Source organism: Procambarus clarkii, chromosome 5, assembly GCF_040958095.1.
Source record: "Procambarus clarkii isolate CNS0578487 chromosome 5, FALCON_Pclarkii_2.0, whole genome shotgun sequence".
NCBI lineage: Eukaryota > Metazoa > Arthropoda > Malacostraca > Decapoda > Cambaridae > Procambarus > Procambarus clarkii.
The window spans coordinates 5,262,179-5,284,563 of record NC_091154.1 but is presented as its reverse complement, the minus strand read 5'-3'; the positions used below and the strand labels follow the sequence as shown (position 1 = coordinate 5,284,563).

The window sequence follows — 22,385 nt, the reverse complement described above, 5'->3', positions numbered from 1 at the left end:
GCCCCCCTCTTGATTTCTGTTCAACAAATCCTGTTTTCTGGTACCGCATCTCTGTTTAGGTATGAATGTTTGTGTGCTTTCATCGTATATTTTGCAAAATTTGGCATATATCTCATTTACTTTGCTACCTAGCAGCAAGTCTGTCCAATTACACTCATTAAAACAAAAATTTGAAGTTTCCCATAGTGTCCTCCCTTGAAATCAAGTTTATCAACTGTTTCAATGTCCTCATTTTCTTCTAGATGGTATCTTGTAACATGACATGATCACAGAGAGAGGGAGGGGAGAGAGAGGGAGGGGAGAGAGAGAGAGGGAGGGAGGGAGGGAGGGGGAGAGAGAGAGAGACTAATTGTGATTATTCCAAAAACAGTTGCTGTTGACATATAATGCCATTATATTATATAATTTAATATATATACACTCAAATAGACAACTGGTTAGTCTTTATCATAAAGTCACTTATTTGGTATTAAAGGCACATGGTAGTTCTGGTACGGGCATTGGTATGGCTGTTGACATGGTTTCAGCTAGTACTGTAGTTGCAAGTCCGTCTATGACTGGTGGGGGTAGGGGATCTGGGTACGTATTAGATGTGGTCACATCACCATTCAAACCATTAACCTTGTGGATATCACACACAATGGTTGTGACTGGTGTAGTATCCTTTGCTGAGCTTGTTCTGGTAGTCCTGAAGGGTGAGTGGCTGGAGTGAGGACTAGTGGGGTCCCAAGACTCCAGGATCTGGCCAACTTCCCGGAACCCTCCCAGAATCTTCGCACTCCCGCTACAGCTCTCTAGACCTGAAGTTGGTAGAGAATTATGACAATTATGTAAGCCAATGAGAAAAAAAATAATACCATCTCAATACAGAGTTTACTTATTTATATTTAGACTTTTGTCATAAGCAATGTTAATACTACAAATTAAAACATTAGTACTTCTATTTTTTGTGCTGTTGATGTACTAAGTTTACAGAATGATACACGAATGGTTACAAGAACATGACCTCAAATCTGCTGTTAGCCTGACTGCTAACTTCCTTAAAGCACTTTTCTAAACACCCTATTTTTCAAGCTGTGGCTTCACATATGTCATTAAGCAGTGCATTTTGATCTAAGAGCCCCATATTAAGTACCTGAAGCTAACTGAATAAATATTAACAATTCATCATGTAGTGTAGACTGTGATCTTATGTTCACTGTTATTACAGTATCTGGCACAAACTAAGCTTCTAATGCACTGTGGTATTTATAAAAATCTTTGAAATGTTTAACATAAAAATTCTCCATTATGTTCTGGACTAGTTAGGACCAAAGATTTTTGTTGCTTTACTCTATTCTGGTTTACTGATGCTGTGTTTTGATAAACAAATTATAAAGATGTGGGAAAGACCTATGGTTATTTCTTTTTTTTTCAAGTATCAGATTTACTAGAAGACATAAGTAAGTAATTATCAAAAGAAGGCACCAAACCGGGAAGGCTATGTAGCCCCATCAAATGTGCAGGATAATCAGAGGGCGCTAAATATCACCAAGGATGCCAATACGAGAACAAAAACGCATAAGGAGAACGCTATCAAAAGTATCCGAGTCATAGAAGACATATAAACTGCAGTATTTTTATTTTTTTTCATTGCTATAATAAAGGAGATAAGGGCAAAATTCTCATAGTTACATCATTTTAGAGCCTGGAGATTTCTTCCCATTTTCCCAAATCCAGGCTCTTCCCAGAGCCTGGAGATTTCACCGCCAATACCTGAAAGCGGCGGTGGGTCACATGTTGCCCAAACCCCCCTGCAGTTTTCAAAATATCCCAAACATCCCAAATTCGATACCTGAGCCATATTTTGGACCCAAATTCTGGCTCTCTGCACCTATTCGCAGTTTGAAATTCCGACTTTTTATACCAAAAATAGGCCAATTTCTCTAAGCTGCGGTGGGTCACATTTAGCCCAAACCCCCCTGCAGTTTTCAAAATAACCCAAACATCACAAACTCGATACCTGAGCCATATTTTCGACCCAAATTCTAGCTCTGTGCACCTATTCGCAGTTTAAAATACCGACTTTTTATACCAAAAATATGCCAATTACTGAAAGCGGCGTGGGTCACATTTTGCCCAAACCCCCTTGCAATTTTCATATTAGCCCAAACATCCCTAATTCGATTCCAGAACCATATTTAGATCCCAAATTCTGGCTCTCTGCACCTATTCGCAGTTTGAAATTCCGACTTTCTATACAAAAAATACGCCAATTACTGAAAGCAGCGGTGGGTCACATTTCGCCCAAACCCCCCTGCAGTTTTCAAAATATCCCAAACATCCCAAGTTCGATACGTGAGCCATATTTTGTACCCAAATTCTGGCTCTCTGCATCTATTCGCAGTTTGAAATTCCGTTTTTTTTATACCAAAAACTTGCCAATTACTGAAAGCGGCGGTGGGTCACATTTTGCCACAACCCCCCCTGCAGTTTTCAAAATATCCCAAACATCCCAAATTCGATACCTGAGCCATATTTTGGACCCAAATTCTGGCTCTCTGCACCTATTCGCAGTTTGAAGTTCCGACTTTTTATACCAAAAATATGCCAATTACTGAAAGCGGCGGTGGGTCACATTTTGCCCAAACCCCCCTGCAGTTTTCAAAATAACCCAAACATCCCAAATTCGATACATGAACCATATTTTGGACGTAAATTTTGACTCTCTGCACATATTCGCAGTTTGAAATTCCTAATTTTTATGCTAAAAATATGCCAATTACTGAAAGCGGCGTGGGTCACATTTTGCCCAAACCCCCCTGCAGTTTTCAAAACATCCCAAACATCCCAAATTCGATACCTGAGCCATATTTTGTACCCAAATTCTTGCTCTCTGCACCTATTCGCAGTTTGAAATTCCGACTTTTTATACCAAAAATACGCCAATTACTGAAAGCAGCGGTGGGTCACATTTTGCCCAAACCCCACTGCAGTTTTCAAAATATCCCAAACATCCCAAATTCGATACCTGAGCCATATTTCGGACCCAAATTCTGGCTCTCTGCACCTATTCGCAGTTTGAAATTCCGACTTTTTATACCAAAAATACGCCAATTACTGAAAGCAGCGGTGGGTCACATTTTGCCCAAACCCCCCTGCAGTTTTCAAAACATCCCAAACATCCCAAATTCGATACCTGAGCCATATTTTGTACCCAAATTCTTGCTCTCTGCACCTATACGCAGTTTGAAATTTCGACTTTTTATACCAAAAATATGCCAATTACTGAAAGCGGCGGCGGGTCACATTTTGCACAAACCCCCCTGCAGTTTTCAAAATAACCCAAACATCCCAAACTCGATACCTGAGCCATATTTTCGACCCAAATTCTGGCTCTCTGCACCTATTCGCAGTTTATAATTCCGAATTTTATACCAAAATTATGCCAATTACTGAAAGCGGCGGTGGGTCACATTTTGCCCAAACCTTCCTGCAGTTTTCAAAATATCCCAAACATCCCAAATCCGATACCTGAGCCATATTTTGGAGCCAAATTCTGGCTCTTTGCACGTATTCGCAGTTTGAAATTCCGACTTTTTATACCGAAAATATGCCAATTACTGAAAGCGGCGGTGGGTTACATTTTGCCCAAACCATTTTGCTTATCTCTTAATAAAATGATTACAAATATTTCTAAAGACATAAACTTCCTCATCTAGCCCGCCTCTTCCCTCATTCCAAATCCACAAACCCTCCAACAATCCTCCAACTTCATGGGAAGGTCTACCTTCCCATGACCTTGGAGTCATTGGAGATGGGTTTGTGGATTACCTGACCTAGCAGTTTATGCCTTTGGGGAGATCTCCCCCCTCCCCCCCCCCTGGCATATGCATTAATGATGTATAATGCATATGCCAGCCAGTCCAAGCCTAATCGTAAGATAATTCTCCTATCTCTCAATATATTCTTTACCTACTCTTCACAGCAAGTCTTTGTCACCCACATTGAACAATATTCTAGGTCTTCACCACCCCAAAACTTGCCTCGCCACCCAGCTTTTACCTTACCATACATCTTTGCTACCCATCATTTAGTTTGGAATAAACATTCAAGGTTAAATGTTCGCCTTTGATCACCTAGCAGCAATTGAGGATACAGATGTAAGCTGATTGGAGAGTCGCGTTCCGAGTGTAAACTAGTAGACCGTAAGTCAAGAAACTGCAGATGGCCTATTGTCCTGCACGTGGCACCTCCTATTTATATCCACCCACACTCATTCATATACGTCTAACCTAAGCTTCAAACAATCAAAGATTCCTATGCCATTTATGATCCAGTGATCCAGTAGTATGATCCACAATAGACTTGAGAATGGTCCAGGACTGACCGAAACGTCGTCGTCCCTTCACCTTCTAGTGTGTGGTCTGGTCAACATACTTCAGCCACGTTATTGCGACTCCTCGTCTGCACATGATCCAGTAATTTGTTCCACAAATTCACAACCCAGTTACCAAACCAGTATTTACCCAGGTATTTCCTAAATCTAAACTTATCTTCATTTAAAGCCTTATCAATAGCTCCCTTGCTATGCCCATTCATCCACTTGTACACTTCAATCATGTCACGTTAAGGTTTTTCCAACATCTCTTCATACGGAAGCTTTCTAATTTACGGGATTAACTTTGTCATCCTAACTGACGTGTTCTAGTGAATTATGTCCATTCTTTAGTATGGCGACCAAACTGAACTGCATAATCTAAATGGGGCCTAAAAACAATACGTTAATAAACCCAGCCGACTTATTGCTAACTTTTCTATAAATAAATCTATGGGAAAGAAAAGCTCTCAGCCTGTTAACAAGAGTGTACAAATCCACAAGGGCCGGGACGAGGATTCGAACCTGCGTCCGAGAGCATCCCAGACGCTGCCGTAATCGACTGAGCTACGACATGGTCAAAAGGAGTTGAAACCGAAGTTCTACTGAACTTATTGGATCCTGCAGCCTCTCCGAGGCACAAACCAGTGTTAGTGTAACAAGAATGTGAAGTTGTCTACGTCCATCTAGTTCCACCCGCTCCTCCCCAGAACTAGTTGTTAAATAAGCACTTTACCTTGACTCCTCTGATCCAACACTTGTCCACACGTGCCACACTCCTGAAAAAATATTTTTTACATATATTAAGGGCAAGTATAAGTAATTATCAAAAGAAGGCACCAAACCAGGAAGGCTATGTAGCACCAGGGTAAGTATAAGCAGTTTATTTCAACCTAACGGAATACATTTTTGTCTTGGACTCATGAGGCTATGGTAAAGCATCAATGTTCTTTTAAAGTTACATAGAAACATTATTTTATTAGGGTCTTCCACTAAAACAAACCTTTAGCTAACCTTAGTTAAAAGTACTGTGTATTATTAATTTATTTAGCTGTCTATTGGCCTAAATTATATAAATAACATGTTTAAAACCTCTCAAGTACAGTATGGTCTCTGAGCACTAAACCAACGTTAGAAGCCTAGTGATTACATTGTTAAAAATGACCATTTACAGGTGAATTCATTTTACATCGCAGAGTAAACAAGATGCAAACAATTAACATCTTCCATCTATTAGATAAACAATTATCTAGTCGTCCCTTCACTTTCTAGTGTGTGGTTTGGTCAACATATTTCAGCCCCCGTTATTGTGACTCCTCGTCTGCAATTATCTTCCCCATTTATCTGCACAATTGCTATCCTGATATGACCACTCCATCGCCCTAGTCGTTAACACTAAACAATCTAGGGCGACTTGTTGCTAAACATTATATGCCACCTTTAGCTTAGCTACAAGACACCGTGTACATATTATCAAACTACCTTTAATGTCATAATGCAGCAGTTTGCGCGCTCAAAATACAGATAGACAAACTCCTCAGGAGCCGTAGGGGAACCTTTGACAAGCCGCCGGCTTCCTTTTGCCGTAGAGGGCACTATGGACAAATGGTGGTCCTCTGGTAAATTTAAGTCAATATTTCCTAGGAGTTATGATGTACCAGCCATTAAACATCTGGGACTCACAGTTAATATGAAAACAATCCTTAAGATTAGTTAAACGAATCTTTGACTTAAACGAACAACATTGAATATTCAACTGTACGAGTCTATGTTGTGGCTCCATCTGGCCTACTGTGTCCTAATATGGAAACTTCACTACAAAAACACATCAATGATTTTCCGCTTTGGAGAGTGTTCAAGACAGCAACAACAATCATGCCAGAACTTGTTCAACTGTCACTACCACGAATCTTTGAAGGACTAACACTATAAATGTTTAAATTGTTGTAGATTTTGATAGATTAGCCTATAAATTTTCCTAGAAATTAGCTACTTAATATTATCTGTTAGATTAAGGACCTGCCCGAAGTGCTATGCGTACTAGTGGCTTTACAAGAATGTAAACACACAGTGCTATGTACTCCTTGTCACCTGTCCTCTTAAAAATAGCGTCGCTTTTGGCCGCTTACCCGTATGGCCGAATATGGACGTAATTTGAAATTAAAAAAAAAATTAAAATAAATTTGGTATTTTTTTTCAACAACAATAAGTTAAGAGTCCTCTGATAGGTTAGGTGGGCAGGAAATTCTCATAAAGTTTCAAAACGTTATGAAAAATGTTAATGGAAAGAATCGTCTTCTAAGCGTCGTCTTTTACAGTCTCCGTGGTGTAGTGGTAAGACACTCGCCTGGCGTTCCGCGAGCGCTATGTCATGGGTTCGTATCCTGGCAGGGGAGGATTTACTGGGCACAATTCCTTAACTGTAGCCTCTGTTTAACGCAACAGTAAAATGTGTACTTGGATGAAAAAACGATTCTTCGCGGCAGGGGATCGTATTCCAGGGACCATAGGATTAAGGACTTGCCCGAAACGCTACGCGTACTAGTGGCTGTACAAGAATGTAACAACTCTTGTATATATCTCAAAAAAAAAAAAAAAAAAAAAATAAGCTGGCCGAGTAAGCCGGACAACTCAAACAGAAAACGGAACAGTGCGTCACTTTTGTGAGTCGATTTCATTTCAAATTACGTCCAAATTTGGCCATAGCGCCGCGCATACCAGCCAAAAGTGACGTTAGTTTTAAGAGGACGGGTTGATCAGAAACCCAATATAACTTGTAGTTATATAAATAAATAAATAACAGCCGAGGCCTTTGTAATACTGACCAAGTTGGAGGTCATTAATACAGACCACTTCTCTAAAATGTCATATTTGACACAGACAGGCTGGACAACAGCTTCAAGCTCAACAAGCCACAACGTAACACAGAAAATAGATGTGTTGTTTCCCCCCATAGGATTATTAACCCATGAACCCGCTTAACCACTCAAGTCGTAAATGCCGAGTCATTCCTCTTGTTCACAATATACACAAGACAAATCCTCAATAAAATAAGGGGGGGGGAGAAGTAGGAAGACTGACCTTTGACAAGGCGCCGCCGTCCTGTCCCCGTCGAGGCCACTGTAGATGGTGGCCCTTAGGTCAATTCATCATAGGAGCCCTTCTCCTTCCATCATTCTCAATCATGCTCATCGTACTAACCTGCACCCCCTCATTCCCCCCCCCCCCCCCCCCCCACCACCATCTTCACACAATCTGTGGCCAAAATTTCTCGTTTCATTCAGATTTTCATCAAAATATGTCGAAGATTTCTCTTTGGGTTGTTTTAAGGGGCCTGACAGCCGAGTGGACAGCGCTTCGGATTCGTAATCCTGAGGTTCCGGGTTCGATCCCCGGTGGAGGCTGAAACAAATGGGCAATTTCTTTCACCCTGATAACCCTGTTCAGCATTCAGTAAATAAGTACCTGGGAGTTAGACAGCTGCTATGGGCTGCTTCCTGGGGATGTAAGAAAAAGAAGGCCTGGTCGAGGACCGGGCCGCGGGTACGCTAAGCCCCAAAATCATCTTAAGATAACTTTAAGATTGCTGGCTAACTACTGGCATGGCTATTAAGGCCACCACAAGCGCCCTAAAGACTTAACTAGCGAGTACACCTATGGCTGCCACCTGACAATCACCTCTATATTTTGTCTAAATACATAAAATATACAAAATAATAACGAATAACAACATGAAGTACACACCTCGAACAGTCTTTTCTATATTATGATTGAGTAATGAAATCTGCAACACATACTTATTTTGCACACTGGTAATCAACGTGACACTTGCCAGGCGGCGGCTGGTCGACAAATGAGCCACACGTTAAGAAGCGGGACTCCCAGACACGCCACTCACCCTTACTTCACCATAATATCTAAACTGTCAACCTCTAATACAGTTAAGCATCTGACCACCAGAGGCGCTAATGCTCCCCCTGTTATTACACCATCCATATAATGATTGCTCTCATTATTCATTGTTGCAACGTTTAAATACATTCATGTTCTGTAGTGACAGCGTCAGACCTCGAAGGAAGAATTTAAACACCCTTCTGAAGATGTATTATTAAATACGAAAATACTAAAGGAAATTCCTGTTTCAATTCTTCCTTCGTGGTCTGACACTGTCACATTTTCATCACGTGTTAATTGTGGTGATTTACACGCAGATTTTGTAGTGTATATACGACAACTTCAGGAAAGTAATGAGTAGCGGATTTAGTCTAAACAATAATATACGAGTTTTGTTTTAGTGCCAAATTATCTGGCAAATATACATTTGGAGATGTAGCCCAATCCTTCCTGTAGCCCAATCCTTCCTGTAGCCCAATCCTTCCTGTAGCCCAATCCTTCCTGTAGCCCAATCCTTCCTGTAGCCCAATCCTTCCTGTAGCCCAATCCTTCCTGTAGCCCAATCCTTCCTGTAGCCCAATCCTTCCTGTAGCCCAATCCTACCTGTAGCCCAATCCTTCCTGTAGCCCAATCCTTCCTGTAGCCCAATCCTTCCTGTAGCCCAATCCTACCTGTAGCCCAATCCTTCCTGTAGCCCAATCCTTCCTGTAGCCCAATCCTTCCTGTAGCCCAATCCTTCCTGTAGCCCAATCCTACCTGTTGCCCAATCCTTCCTGTAGCCCAATCCTTCCTGTAGCCCAATCCTTCCTGTAGCCCAATCCTACCTGTAGCCCAATCCTTCCTGTAGCCCAATCCTTCCTGTAGCCCAATCCTTCCTGTAGCCCAATCCTTCCTGTAGCCCAATCCTACCTGTAGCCCAATCCTTCCTGTAGCCTAATCCTACCTGTAGCCCAATCCTTCCTGTAGCCCAATCCTTCCTGTAGCCCAATCCTTCCTGTAGCCCAATCCTTCCTGTAGCCCAATCCTTCCTGTAGCCCAATCCTACCTGTAGCCCAATCCTTCCTGTAGCCTAATCCTACCTGTAGCCCAATCCTTCCTGTAGCCCAATCCTTCCTGTAGCCCAATCCTTCCTGTAGCCCAATCCTTCCTGTAGCCCAATCCTTCCTGTAGTCGTGTTTAGTGGTGTTAAGAAAGAGTGGAGGTAGGTAGGTACCCGGGAGTTAGTTAACTGTTGTGGGAGGCATCCTGAGGTACTGTATTTCAAACTCTTTACTCACGTTGCTCCATTGAGAGCAGTGAGTAAGCGCTCGACGAATATAAGCATTGAGAACACTGGCTTTGTATCTTTGGGGCACTCACTTCTACCGTTCAGGCATAATCCTATGTTGGTGAGCTTGGTATATACGTTGGTGCTTAAAGAGGTTCCTGTTTTTGTTATTAGTACATCTAGGAATGGCAGACTGTTATTTTCACTATTTTTATGTGTAAATCGCAGTACTGACTCTCTCTCTAGACGGCTTTTTAGATCATTTAGTTCATCTGAGTCTTTTACTATTACGAATATGTCATCTACATAACGCCAATATACAGTTGGTTTTTGTCTGCTACTGAAGACTCTGTCTTCGTATATATATATATATATATATATATATATATATATATATATATATATATATATATATATATATATATATATATATATATATATCACGTCGTGCATGCTAGGTGGTGGAGGAGGTGTTGCTACGGGTCAGCGCTGGACTGGGAAATTCCCCCGCCATATTTACCTGGGAAATTCAGTGTCTGTTTTCATTATTCATTCATTTCATTATCTGTTAATCGTGTTATACTGGCAGACGTATATATGGTATCATATGATATATAACCGTGAAAGTAGATGGCTAAGACCCATAATAATATATATACAAATGAGCGAACAACGAGATAAAATGACGGTAGATATAACACTAGGCACCGTGGCGGCGAGGGATGGCAGCCACTGGTAACCGGTTGGGCAGCCACACACGGCCTCCTGCTCCCGTGCAGGAAATCCCCGCGTGTAGTCGCCGCTGCACAGATCACAGCGTCTCGCACAGTGACCACAGCGGTGCCACAGTGACCACAGCGGTGCCACAGTGACCACAGCGGTGCCACAGTGACCACAGCGGTGCCACAGTGACCACAGCGGTGCCACAGCATGTGTGTGTTAGTGTGTCTGGTGTTGGTGGTCACGGTCCTCCCACAGTGTAACAACGCCCAAGCTTGGGAGACTTTGGCAGTGGCTATCGCCGAGAAACTTGTTGAGTAAGTGAAGTATAAACAAATCCACAAGGGCCGTGACGAGGATTCGAACCTGCGTCCGGGAGCAGGAATCCTCGTCACGGCCCTTGTGGATTTGTTCATTTGATGCATCACGTTAGTGTGATCTCTGTGTGTGAAGTGATGTATATGTATATATTCGCTGTATTATTGTTCTAAAAAAGTTATATACATCGTATAATTTGCTTCGTAAAAAGAAATTAAACAGTCTGCAAATGTGTAATAGCATAATCCATCTTCTTGTATATAAATGAACACTATGAAGATAACTAATACACTGGGTGTGGGGACAGGTTGTGGCAACATGGGGAGGTGAGGCTACTGAACCACCAGTGTAACTACAGCGTCACTCCCAAGGTCCGCAGCTGGGAGCTGTACTACCAGGGTAGTATGTGGTGTCCAGGCTGGACACCTATAAGGGGAGAAGGTGAGCTACACTTGTTAACTATATACACATTACTTAACGCTATTCAATGACATCAACAGCAATTAGGAGTCTAATCACATGTCTACCCAGTGATAAATTGAATCAACAAAAGTAGGATAAAAAAGTATCTTTACAGATTATATACAACACATTAACATCTTATCGTTCTGTCATTGAAGGTTCCTTATAAACACCAATATGGAATTACGGTTGTATTAATGCAGAGAATAATAAATGTGCGTTATTGGGCTATTTTTATGCATGTAAAAATAACTACTTTGTTGCTATTGAAAATTAACATTAAAATACTAATTATTTTATTAACTTAGTATAGCTTTTTTTCCAATGAAATAATCACGTTTTATTGCAGAGTTCCTTGTTAATAATACGTGATTTAACTAACTTTTGTTGTTATTAAATTTATCAGTAAAAATGATGTAAAATGTTGTGCGAAATTTATGAAAAAAAATCTTACCTTGACACAAGTGTGCAAATATGTATGGTTCGTTCAGAGACATTTTGTCAGAAAATTAAACAATAAATAGTGCGTGAAACAGTCTTGAGGTGAAACAGTGTTGAGGTGAAACAGTGTTGAGGTGAAACAGTGTTGAGGTGAAACAGTGTTGAGGTAACCATATTGAATTACTAAACAATAGTTCCGAAACGCTGATGTAATAATTAGGACTAACCATGTTGGCGGATTACGAGTAAACAAATATAATTACTGTATCATCCTACCGAATATTGTCCATCTGTTTCATACACTTTTGCTATGAAAATGATAAAATCTATTTTGTGCATTAAATAGTACAATACAGCTGAGGCTAATTGTGTCTTCAGCAGTAAAGTCAGCTTTTCAAGCACTTAAAAAGGAAACTTCAAACTAGATACTAAGAATGTTGTAACATTCTTTATAAACAACATTATTAATGCTCAGAGCAAGAGTTCCAATGTCTCATGTGTATGGATACATAATACACTTATGTATGGACACCATCTCACATAAGTGTTCTTCAGCATTTTTTTTTTTTTTTTCACAGGGATATTCCTGGCGGGCCCTAAGCCTCTGGCTGGCCCACTGGGCGGGCCCTAAGCCTCTGGCTGGCCCACTGGGCGGGTCCTAAGCCTCTGGCTGGCCCACTGGGCGGGTCCTAAGCCTCTGGCTGGCCCACTGGGCGGGTCCTAAGCCTCTGGCTGGCCCACTGGGCGGGTCCTAAGCCTCTGGCTGGCCCACTGGGCGGGCCCTAAGCCTCTGGCTGGTCCACTGGGCGGGCCCTAAGCCTCTGGCTGGCCCACTGGGCGGGCCCTAAGCCTCTGGCTGGTCCACTGGGCGGGTCCTAAGCCTCTGGCTGGCCCACTGGGCGGGTCCTAAGCCTCTGGCTGGCCCACTGGGCGGGCCCTAAGCCTCTGGCTGGTCCACTGGGCGGGCCCTAAGCCTCTGGCTGGCCCACTGGGCGGGCCCTAAGCCTCTGGCTGGCCCACTGGGCGGGCCCTAAGCCTCTGGCTGGCCCACTGGGCGGGCCCTAAGTCTCTGGCTGGTCCACTGGGCGGGCCCTAAGCCTCTGGCTGGCCCACTGGGCGGGCCCTAAGCCTCTGGCTGGCCCACTGGGCGGGCCCTAAGCCTCTGGCTGGTCCACTGGGCGGGCCCTAAGCCTCTGGCTGGTCCACTGGGCGGGTCCTAAGCCTCTGGCTGGCCCACTGGGCGGGTCCTAAGCCTCTGGCTGGCCCACTGGGCGGGCCCTAAGCCTCTGGCTGGCCCACTGGGCGGGCCCTAAGCCTCTGGCTGGCCCACTGGACGGGCCCTAAGCCTCTGGCTGGCCCACTGGGCGGGCCCTAAGCCTCTGGCTGGCCCACTAAGTGTTGCTTGTTTCTGTTTTACTTAGGCGGAGTATGAGTATTTATGACTCGTATGGTCGCTTCAGTAAGATTTTGTCCCATGTGTTTAACAACTTCTTCTGCTCTGTTTAATCTAATGTGAAATCCTAATAGGATAGTAACTGTGCACTGTGTTAGATAATGTTCCAGTGGTCTGTCGGGCATTTCAGTGCTGACATTTCCTCTCATCTTCTGGAACCTGTAAGCCTATTTCCCATGCACATGGGTATCCAAGCCTGATGCGATGTAAGTGCACTTCTGTTGCTTTACTGCTCCCTTTCATCAAACTAAGTGATAGTTGGTTGAATTCTTGTACCAACCCGCAGATCCTGATGTTGCAACTGCTGTGTTGTGGTCAATGTACATCTTTTGCATTGTTCTGTTTCTAATTACTTTCTTAATCTGTGATAGCCTCTGTGGTATGTAAATTTCTACATTTCTTCTCTTAGTTGCAAGTTTTGCAGCTTTGTCTGCAATGTCATTTCCTATTATTCCCACATGACTTGGCACCCAGTTGATAAGTACCCGTCGGCCTTGTCGTTTGAGTGTTTGCATTAATGATATGACATTTGTGATCAGATGGATGTTATCACATATGTGTTCTTGTTGCAAGGTTTCAATGGCAGTTCTCGTATCTGTATGTATGATAACATGTTGTCGGTGTTGAGCAAGAGCATGTTCCAAAGCCTTTTGAATGGCTAGCATCTCTGTTTGTAAAGTCGAACACCCATTTGAGAGTCTCTAACTATTTACAGTTTCCTGCTTTAACTGCAGCTCCGGTTTCTTGTCCCTGTTGGTCTACTGATCCATCTGTGAGGTATGATAAGCTGTCTGTTATGGGGGGGGGGGGGCAGTGGTTGTACTGAGAAGGGCCAATAGCTAGTCAAGATATATCTAAAATAGTGGGATAGACAGGCCTGGCCCCCAAGGAACAAGGTTCCTAGTAATGATTCTGTTTTAAATTACAGGTCTGCAGTCTAGTAACTAATCATCTATACCACTTCAACACGATGAATTGATACGTCTCAAAATCTAACTTATTTATTAAACCCTCTAATAACCCCCATATACATTAATACAATAAATCACTTTACCATTCTACCTTACGTTAAACACCTTGGTCCACATAAGCAGGATGCAGCAGGATGCAAGGTTTACATTAGAGCACTAGGGTGAAGACTACTTGGAGAAGGGCACTAGTAAGGGCTCAAGGTAGCCTGGTAAAACTTGAGCTCGCGGGGTGTCACTACAACACCCTAGAGTAATCTTAGGGATATAAACACCAGCTTAGGCTACACAAGAACTAATTACACACTACCAGAACACGGTAACACATTATAAGGTACTTAACTTGTAGAAGTGAGAATCAGGATCAGGTAAGGGGGAGAGAGAGCAGGAAGAGGAGTACAGAGCCCTCGAGGGAGAGTGTAAACACCACAACACCCAGACCACAGGACGGTGAGAGCAGCGATGATTGATGTAGATTAAGCCACCCAAAAGGTGGCACGGGCATGAAAAGCCCGTAAGTGGTGGCCCTTCTGAGCCATTACCAGTATCAAGAGCTGATACTGCAGATCTGTGGAGGTGCGACTGCACCCTGCGTGACTGGAGATGTCTCCCGTCTGCCTCCTCCACTCTCTTAAATGTTGCCGGGAAGGGTGCCTAGCTGATCATACAGCCATAAACATTACAAGTCTTCACAGACATTCATTACTAGTTACTTTAACAGTTCTAAGAATAGCTGATAACTAGTTCAATATTATATTTAATAATCAACAAGCTCAGAGTCTTAATGCTCTGTGAGAAACAAGATTCATCTTACGTCTGGCAAGGAAGACGGGACCGAGGTATGAGAGGTCCTAAGTATAAACGTTATTGTTAATTAACTATCCTTCTCACAAGATTATTTGGAACTCAATTTGACCTCTGGTTCCCAACTAAGAACCCAGGGTCGTAACACTGTCAGATGCCAAGTTTGCTTCTATATGCATCTGTGCAATGTTACGTAGCAGATGAGGATTAGTCTGGTTCTTCTTTCCTTCAAGAACCATAATCTTAAAGTCTGCTGGAGGAGATTCCCAAGGGGCTTGCATAACAAAGTCTGCATGTATTTCGTCGACACCCTTCTCAGTGACTGTGTTTGTTATATCAAATGTATTGATAATGTTTATCGCACAATGGGTCCACCTGTTGCTATTGGAGGCTCTTCTGTCCAGAGTTAGTGCTCCAGTGATTATATCTTTAAGTGAACTGATTCTAGGTCTAGTTAATATATTGGTCAGCATGCACGCAGCAATCCCGTTTACCCTTATTTCAATGGACGTTAGCTTGGTTTCTATTCTTAGGTTCAGTATTTTAGTCCATCTGGGAGCCCCTGTTATGACTCGCATTGCATCATTTTTTATGCAAAATTGCTTGCGGGCTTGCTAGCTCGAATGGTTTTTCTAGATCAAGGAAAATCACTAGCCGGACCCGAGTTAACTGTTCCTAGTAATGTTGCTATGCAGTTGGCAGTACCTACTCCTCTAGTGAAGCCAAATATGTGTTTATGAAGGTCTCCAGTCTTCCACAGTAGCCTATTTAAGACCATCCGTTCTGCAGTTTTACTAATGCATGATGCTAATGAAATGGGTCTGTAATTGCCAGGTTCTTTCGGCTTAGGAATCGGTATGATATTTCTTTCTTCCATAAGGTCGGTAGTTTGCCTTGCTGCCAAGATGCATTGATGACGTCCAATATCCCTTGTTCTCCAGCAGGACCTGCATGTGCGATCATTGAGTATGTAATGTTATCAGCACCTGGTGCAGTGTCCTTACCACCTTTTTTGGCTCTGATTAGTTCTTGTTTGGTGCAGGGACAGTCACATTCGTCATTTGTAGCTATGCTCTCATGAATAACTGTCAACCTCTCTTGTTTTAATTGTTCTTGCTGCCTTCTGACCATTGCTGGAAGCTGATATGAAGCTGTTCTTTCTGCAAATTGGAAAGCAAGTCTTTCAGCCTCCTGCAATGGTTGAATACATGCCTGTGGTCGGGCTGGTCTACCAGCAGATTTGCAGAGGTTCAAGAGGCAGCATGAACAATCAATGCCGTCCAATATGCAACATCGACAACGAAACACCGTCAAAACAGTGATTTTGATATATGATAATGATTTTAATGTCCGTGACCCCTCACACTCAAGTCAGGACTGGAAGCAGCCGATTAGTAGCAGTCCAAGAGACATTTGTGGGCGACCTGGCAGAGCGCCATATTTGGGGCGTCGTAGATAGACGTCGTCACGTCATCATTTTGCGGTTTGTACTCATAAGAACATAAGAACAAAGGTAACTGCAGAAGGCCTATTGGGCCATACGAGGCAGCTCCTATCTATAACCACCCAATCCCACTCATATACATGTCCAACCCACGCTTGAAACAATCGAGGGACCCCACTTCCAGCACGTTACGCGGCAATTGGTTCCACAAATCATCAACCCTGTTACTGAACCAGTATTTACCCAAGTCTTTCCTAAATCTAAACTTATCCAATTTATACCCATTGTTTCGTGTTCTGTCTTGTGTTGATACTTTTAATACCCTATTAATATCCCCTTTGTTATGTCCATTCATCCACTTGTAAACCTCTATCATGTCACCCCTAACTCTTCGCCTTTCCAGTGAATGCAACTTAAGCTTTGTTAATCTTTCTTCATATGAAAGATTTCTAATTTGGAGAATTAACTTAGTCATCCTACGCTGGACACGTTCAAGTGAATTTAGGAAAGACTTGGGTAAATACTGGTTCGGTAACAGGGTTGTTGATTTGTGGCGACCAAAACTGAACTGCATAGTCTAAATGGGGCCTAACCAGAGCAAGATATAGCTGAAGAACCACACCAGGTGTCTTGTTACTAACGCTTCGATTAATAAATCCCAGTGTCCTATTTGCCTTATTATGAACATTCATGCATTGATCCTTTTGTTTTAAATTCTTACTAATCATAACTCCCAGATCTCTTTCACAATCCGACTTCGTAATCTCAACACCATCTAGCTCGTATCTTGTAACTCTATCATCATTACCTAGCCTCAAAACTTTACATTTATCAGCATTAAACTGCATCTGCTAATCTTTTGACCATTTCAAACCCCTATTTAGATCAACTTGAAGTGATAGTGAGTCTTCCTGCGTGTTAATTTCCCTACCGATTTTTGTAGCATCGGCAAATTTGCAGATGTTGCTACTCAAACCTGAATCTAAATCATTTATATATATTATGATTTAGGTTATTTATATATATTATGATATTATGATTGAATATGGCACTGTATTTATACAGCGCCATATTTCATTGTTGCCGTCATAGACACAGGCAAGGAGTTGCCACGTCACAAGGCGCAGTGTGGTCACAATGCGACCCAAACGTCTTAAGGTCAGAGCTTCTCCACTTGACGGTCATGCTATCGGGAGAAGCAATACTTTAAAGGTCCTGAAGGACGTTACTGGCCTCGAACCCGCTGACATTAGTCAGGAAGGTGAAGATATCGTGCTCTTCTTTTCATGTGAAGAGGAGCTAGAAAAACTCCTCACTAACGATGCCATTCTTCGTAAAGAGCGCCACCTACATCCTCACTTCCCACGTCAGTTCCTGGCCGGAAGAACTGTTTTTATCAGCAGAACAGATCGCTGACCGACCTCAACATCATATCATAAACAATATCGAGGACGAAAATCCAAACCTGTCGGTATTCAACCTGGAGTTCTGCAACACCGACAAAACATCAATGAAGATTACGTTCACCACCATAGCTGCGGCCACCCAGGCTGCCACACAAGGATTCTACTGCTTCGGCCTAAAAATACCGCCCCATCAAATAAAAAAGGAACGATACCATGAGATCCAGCAGTGCCTCAAGTGCTACGAGCTCTCCCACCCGACCAACAAGTGTCAGCACCCTGTCAAGAAGTGCAGCCTGTGCTCACTGGACCATCACTACTCCATATGCAAGACAACAGTCCATCGCTGCTTGCTCTGTGATGGCAATCACCCCGCAATTTCGTACCGCTGCCCCCACAGACAGGAAAGCATCAAGGCCCAGGTTGAAGCCAAGAGAAACAACCCTTCTACCTCCTCGACCAGAGCCCCAGGCGCTCAACCCACCACCTCAGCTCTCACTAGTCGACCAGAAGACTTTCCAGTCTTACCAACATGTGGCTCCTCCCAGCAGGCGACACAGCCTTCTTCTTCTTCTTAATAGTAGGTGCAGTTTGCATGAAGGGTTTGTCCTCCCGATGACTGCACCAGTACTGATGTTGTTGGACGCGTTTATGTTGAGGATGATCGGAGCTACCAAGGTGCTTGTTGCGTTGTGCTGTAGATAGAGGAACGGTGATTAAAACAGGTGTGTGTTGTAGGGAGACTTGGCGCACCGTAGGGCGGTGTGTTGTGTTTATGGCGTCAGCTGATCCTTGGTGTTGCGACGAGGCAGTTGTTTTCGAGTTAGTGTTCAGTTAGAGGTTTGTTCAGGTTAGAGGTTAGAGGTAGTGTTCAGTTAGAGGCAGTTAGTGTTCGACTGTTTCAGGCACCTGACAGTGAGTAGAGAGTTCATTGATGTCTGTTCTGTACTTAGAGCTGTGTGCTGCTAGTTTGGTATGTCCCAGCCTTAATCTGGTCATTGTTACATCAATTTCTCTGCTTTTATATCGGACATGTTTCCAAGTTTGCTCATTGGGGGCCCAAGGCCCCACAGGATCCTTCACAGCCCCCTGCATCACGTGCAGGCATTATCCCTGGTCTTATTAGACTAGCGGAAAGGCTTGCAGGACCAGACAACCAGCGCTTTGTCAGTGAACTAAACGCATTATACATAGACAATGGCCTGGCCCCCATCATAGCCACTAGCGTAAATCTCACTGCCTCCTCTACCACTCCGGAGACTACCACCAGGACGACCAGGTGGTCAACTTCAACACCGACTCCAGGACCGCCCATGACCCGGGCGACACAAACAGAGGTAATTCCTTCTCCAGCTCCCAACACTCCTACCATCACTATCTCAGCAGCCGCGCTAGCAGACGTGCTGTCTACAAACGATAACAGCACCACCAGCGCTCCTGAAATAGCTACAACCACCAATCAACGACACCTAAGCCTACCTAAGGCTGCGAGGCGAAAGACAAAAACGCCCACTACGGAGGTTACGGACTCCTCAGACGAGGAAATCATAGTAGGAGCTCCACCGCCGCATCACAAATACGACACCTACACGGTTCAAGACTTCCTCGTGGAGGCCACGTCACCAAACTCTAACGACAGCACTGCTCAGCCAAAGTCGCAGGCAGAGAAAAAACGGAAAACCTAGAGGTCTACACTAACCCCACCAGCTCCATAACTGGTATAGCCAGCCCTCCGGGCTGAAAACCATCATGAAGACCCCCATCCATCTCCACATCTCTAGTATCAGCCACTGATACAGGTAATGGCTCCAAAGAGCCTCCACTTACGGGCTCACCATAGCCCGTGCTACTGGAACTTATTGTTCTGAGTAGCTGAATCTAAAACAACAAATGTAGTTGACACACGAGAATTTGTGGAGTGAGATTATGTTTAGCATGTTTAGGGAGTTAAACAAGGGGGCCGAGTGTTGTCTGAAAACAGAATTTGTTATTATTCTGATATTTTTTTCTGGTATATGTGAAATTATAGAAGTAAATTAAGTTGTTGTTTCAGCCTTGACGCGCAGCAGGTCGGGCGTGGTCGGGAAGACGACGCAGGACTTCGTGAGGAAGGCCTTCACCGCCGGCCTCATCACCGAGCAGGAAGGCAAGGACTGGCTTGTCTCCTAAGTTATTATCAACAATTACTTCATTAGTGTGTTTGGAACGTTATTGTGCCAAATGTTTGCAGTTTACTCCTGATGGCACTATTGTTTTCAAAGAGGTTGTTATGTTGGCAATGATAATAATCAGTCGTATGAGAACTTAAAATCTTCCTAAGATCTCAAAAATCAAATACCTTACGGCATAACATTTTAAAACTTTTACTTAACAACGTATCTGAATAAACATTAGGATAATAGGTAATTATTAGCGAAAGTTTTCAGATTTGTTTATTTTCACATCAAAGTTGTAACAACTCTCACTAAATAATAAATGTCTATTGTAATAATATGTTTTTAACTTCCAAATTAGGTATCATTAACTACAGTACATATTCCAGTGCTTCCTTGTATAAAGATCTCTGCTCCTCAACACAACATAGAATTAAGTTCCTCATATGTATACTGAAACACATGTTTGGTTCTACTGTAATAGCCACCATAGTAATAGTTCTGACTGTAATAACTCTCTTTCTCCTTACTTCTCTCTGCTCTCACATCCAATACCTCAGCTTAACACTGTTACGGTACAGCGTGACTCCTCACTCAACTGCCACAAATATAAGCTGAATATTAAATGAGGACACCACAAGAATAGGGATTATTAATTTATAACTAATACTTAAAATCATTAAACACTGCCACCACCTTCCCAAAACATAAATGAATGTGTCTAAATTATTATTTCCCCAGGAAGGAAGGAAGGAAGGGACTCAACAATCATGGAACTCAAAGGGGCAAGTAAATGAATCTTGAAGGATTAATACTGTAATCTTACTGAACTTAAAGGGGAATTCCAGAGTGACTTTAATATTCATAAGATGGAGGAGAACACGGGAACTTTCCAAGCCAACACATTAACCACATATTTATTTATTTATTTATTTATTTATTTATACATATACAAGAAGGTACATTGGGATTGTGAGGATACATAATATGGTGTTTACAATCTTGTAAAGCCACTAGTACGCGCAGCGTTTCGGGCAGGTCCTTAATCTAAGAAAATTTTAAGTAGGTAAATACTTGCAAAATTTATAAAAAATGATAACAGATACAAGGCAAGAAAAAAAAAGATGAGAGAAAATTGTAGTTATATTAAAGCACATAGGTAGCTCAGATTGATTGCAATGACAGCTTGAATGGTAGTTGACAAAAATTGGTAGGCACAATACAGCATATGACTAGCACATAAAAGAAGACAGCAATGAACACAATGATAAGGTTGCTTGGGTTAAATACATAAAAATTAGGAGATTGGGTAACACTAGGTACAGAGCAAATTTAAAGCTCAGTGTAGGAAACTAAGATGATGAAATTAGGTACTTTTTGGTTTTGTTTTTAAATAAGGCAAAAGTTTGATAGCTTTTCAATTCACTAGGGAGTGAGTTCCATAGACTAGGTCCCTTAATTTGCATAGTGTGTTTACACAGATTAAGTTTGACCCTGGGGATATCAAAGATATTTATTTCTGGTGTGGTGATAATGGGTCCTATTACATCTGTCCAGGGAGAGTTTCAGAGCATGGTTTGCATTTAAGAACAGGGTTTTGTGGATGCAGTTGACACAAGAGAATGTGTGGAGGGAGTTAATATTTAGCAAGTTTAGGGATTTAAACAAGGGAGCTGAGTGTTGTCTGAAAGCAGAGTTAGTTATTATTCTGATAACAGATTTTTGTTGGGTGATGATGGGCTTAAGGTGGTTTGCAGTGGTAGACCCCCATGCACAGATACCATAATTAAGATAGGGGTAGATTAGTACATAATATAGTGAGAGGAGAGCAGAGTTAGGAACATAATATCTTATTTTAGAGAGTATACCAACTGTCTTAGAGACTTTCTTAGTTATGTGTTGTATGTGGGTGCTGAAGCCGAGTCTCTTGTCTAGGAATAGGCCAAGAAACTTGCCGTCATTTTTATTACTGATGTTAATGTTGTCTATATACAAAATGACAAAGTAGAAAAATATATTACAAAGGGGAATTAACTGAATACCACTGGACAAATTATACATTTTATGAATCATGTAAATTAAAATCAAATTGAACATATACCCTATTCTATTCCCTAAGAGGCAAAATGGGTATCTACTGAGGACATGAAATCAAATGCACAATACATTTATAGTCTCCGTGGTGTAGTGGTAAAACACTCGCCTGGCGTTCCGCGAGCGCTATGTCATGGGTTCGTATCCTGGCCGGGGAGGATTTACTGGGCGCAATTCCTTAACTGTAGCCTCTGTTTAACGCAACAGTAAAATGTGTACTTGGATGAAAAAACGATTCTTCGCGGCAGGGGATCGTATTCCAGGGACCTGCCCGAAACGCTACGCATACTAGTGGCTGTACAAGAATGTAACAACTCTTGTATATATCTAAAAAAAAAAAAAAAAAAATACCTTAAAACTGCACTGAGGCCAAGATGTTGATGGCTTGCCTCCCACAGGTCAAGGGGACCTGTACCCCACTAAGCTCCAGAACACACTAACTTCATTTCTCTTAAACCACCCCTGGGAGACCTATAATTTTCCTCTGGAGTTTGGCTCTGGCTAGAAGCACCAATCAATTCAAAGCAAAGCTGGAATATACTGAAGCTGGGCCAATGGGTGCCAAGGCACTACCCTGAGGGACTCTGCCTCTCAAAGCTCAACCAAT

General features: G+C 42.6%; 1 protein-coding gene and 1 long non-coding RNA gene across 2 annotated transcripts; one reads left to right on the top strand and one right to left on the bottom strand.

The window, feature by feature from the left end:
- Positions 1-370: 370 nt before the first annotated feature.
- Positions 371-8,242, bottom strand: LOC138372948 (uncharacterized). Its single transcript, XR_011231021.1, has 3 exons — positions 8,102-8,242; positions 5,094-5,136; positions 371-800 (listed from the first exon to the last, which is right to left on the bottom strand). It is a non-coding gene; the product is annotated as an uncharacterized lncRNA (long non-coding RNA).
- A 2,022-nt stretch (positions 8,243-10,264) lies between these two features.
- Positions 10,265-20,022, top strand: LOC138372945 (anti-lipopolysaccharide factor-like). Its single transcript, XM_069338812.1, has 3 exons — positions 10,265-10,555; positions 10,864-10,997; positions 19,585-20,022. Exons 1-3 carry the CDS (start codon positions 10,449-10,451, stop codon positions 19,698-19,700), a joined length of 357 nt encoding a protein of 118 aa, XP_069194913.1. The 5' UTR covers positions 10,265-10,448; the 3' UTR covers positions 19,701-20,022.
- The last annotated feature ends 2,363 nt before the right edge of the window (positions 20,023-22,385 follow it).

Coding starts and splice junctions, on each gene's coding strand:
- LOC138372945 (XM_069338812.1), top strand. CDS start 10,449: ATGTGTGTGTTAGTGTGTCTGGTGTTGGTGGTCACGGTCCTCCCACAG. Junction 10,556..10,863: donor ATCGCCGAGAAACTTGTTGA/GTAAGTGAAGTA, acceptor GTGTGGGGACAG/GTTGTGGCAACATGGGGAGG. Junction 10,998..19,584: donor GACACCTATAAGGGGAGAAG/GTGAGCTACACT, acceptor TTGTTGTTTCAG/CCTTGACGCGCAGCAGGTCG.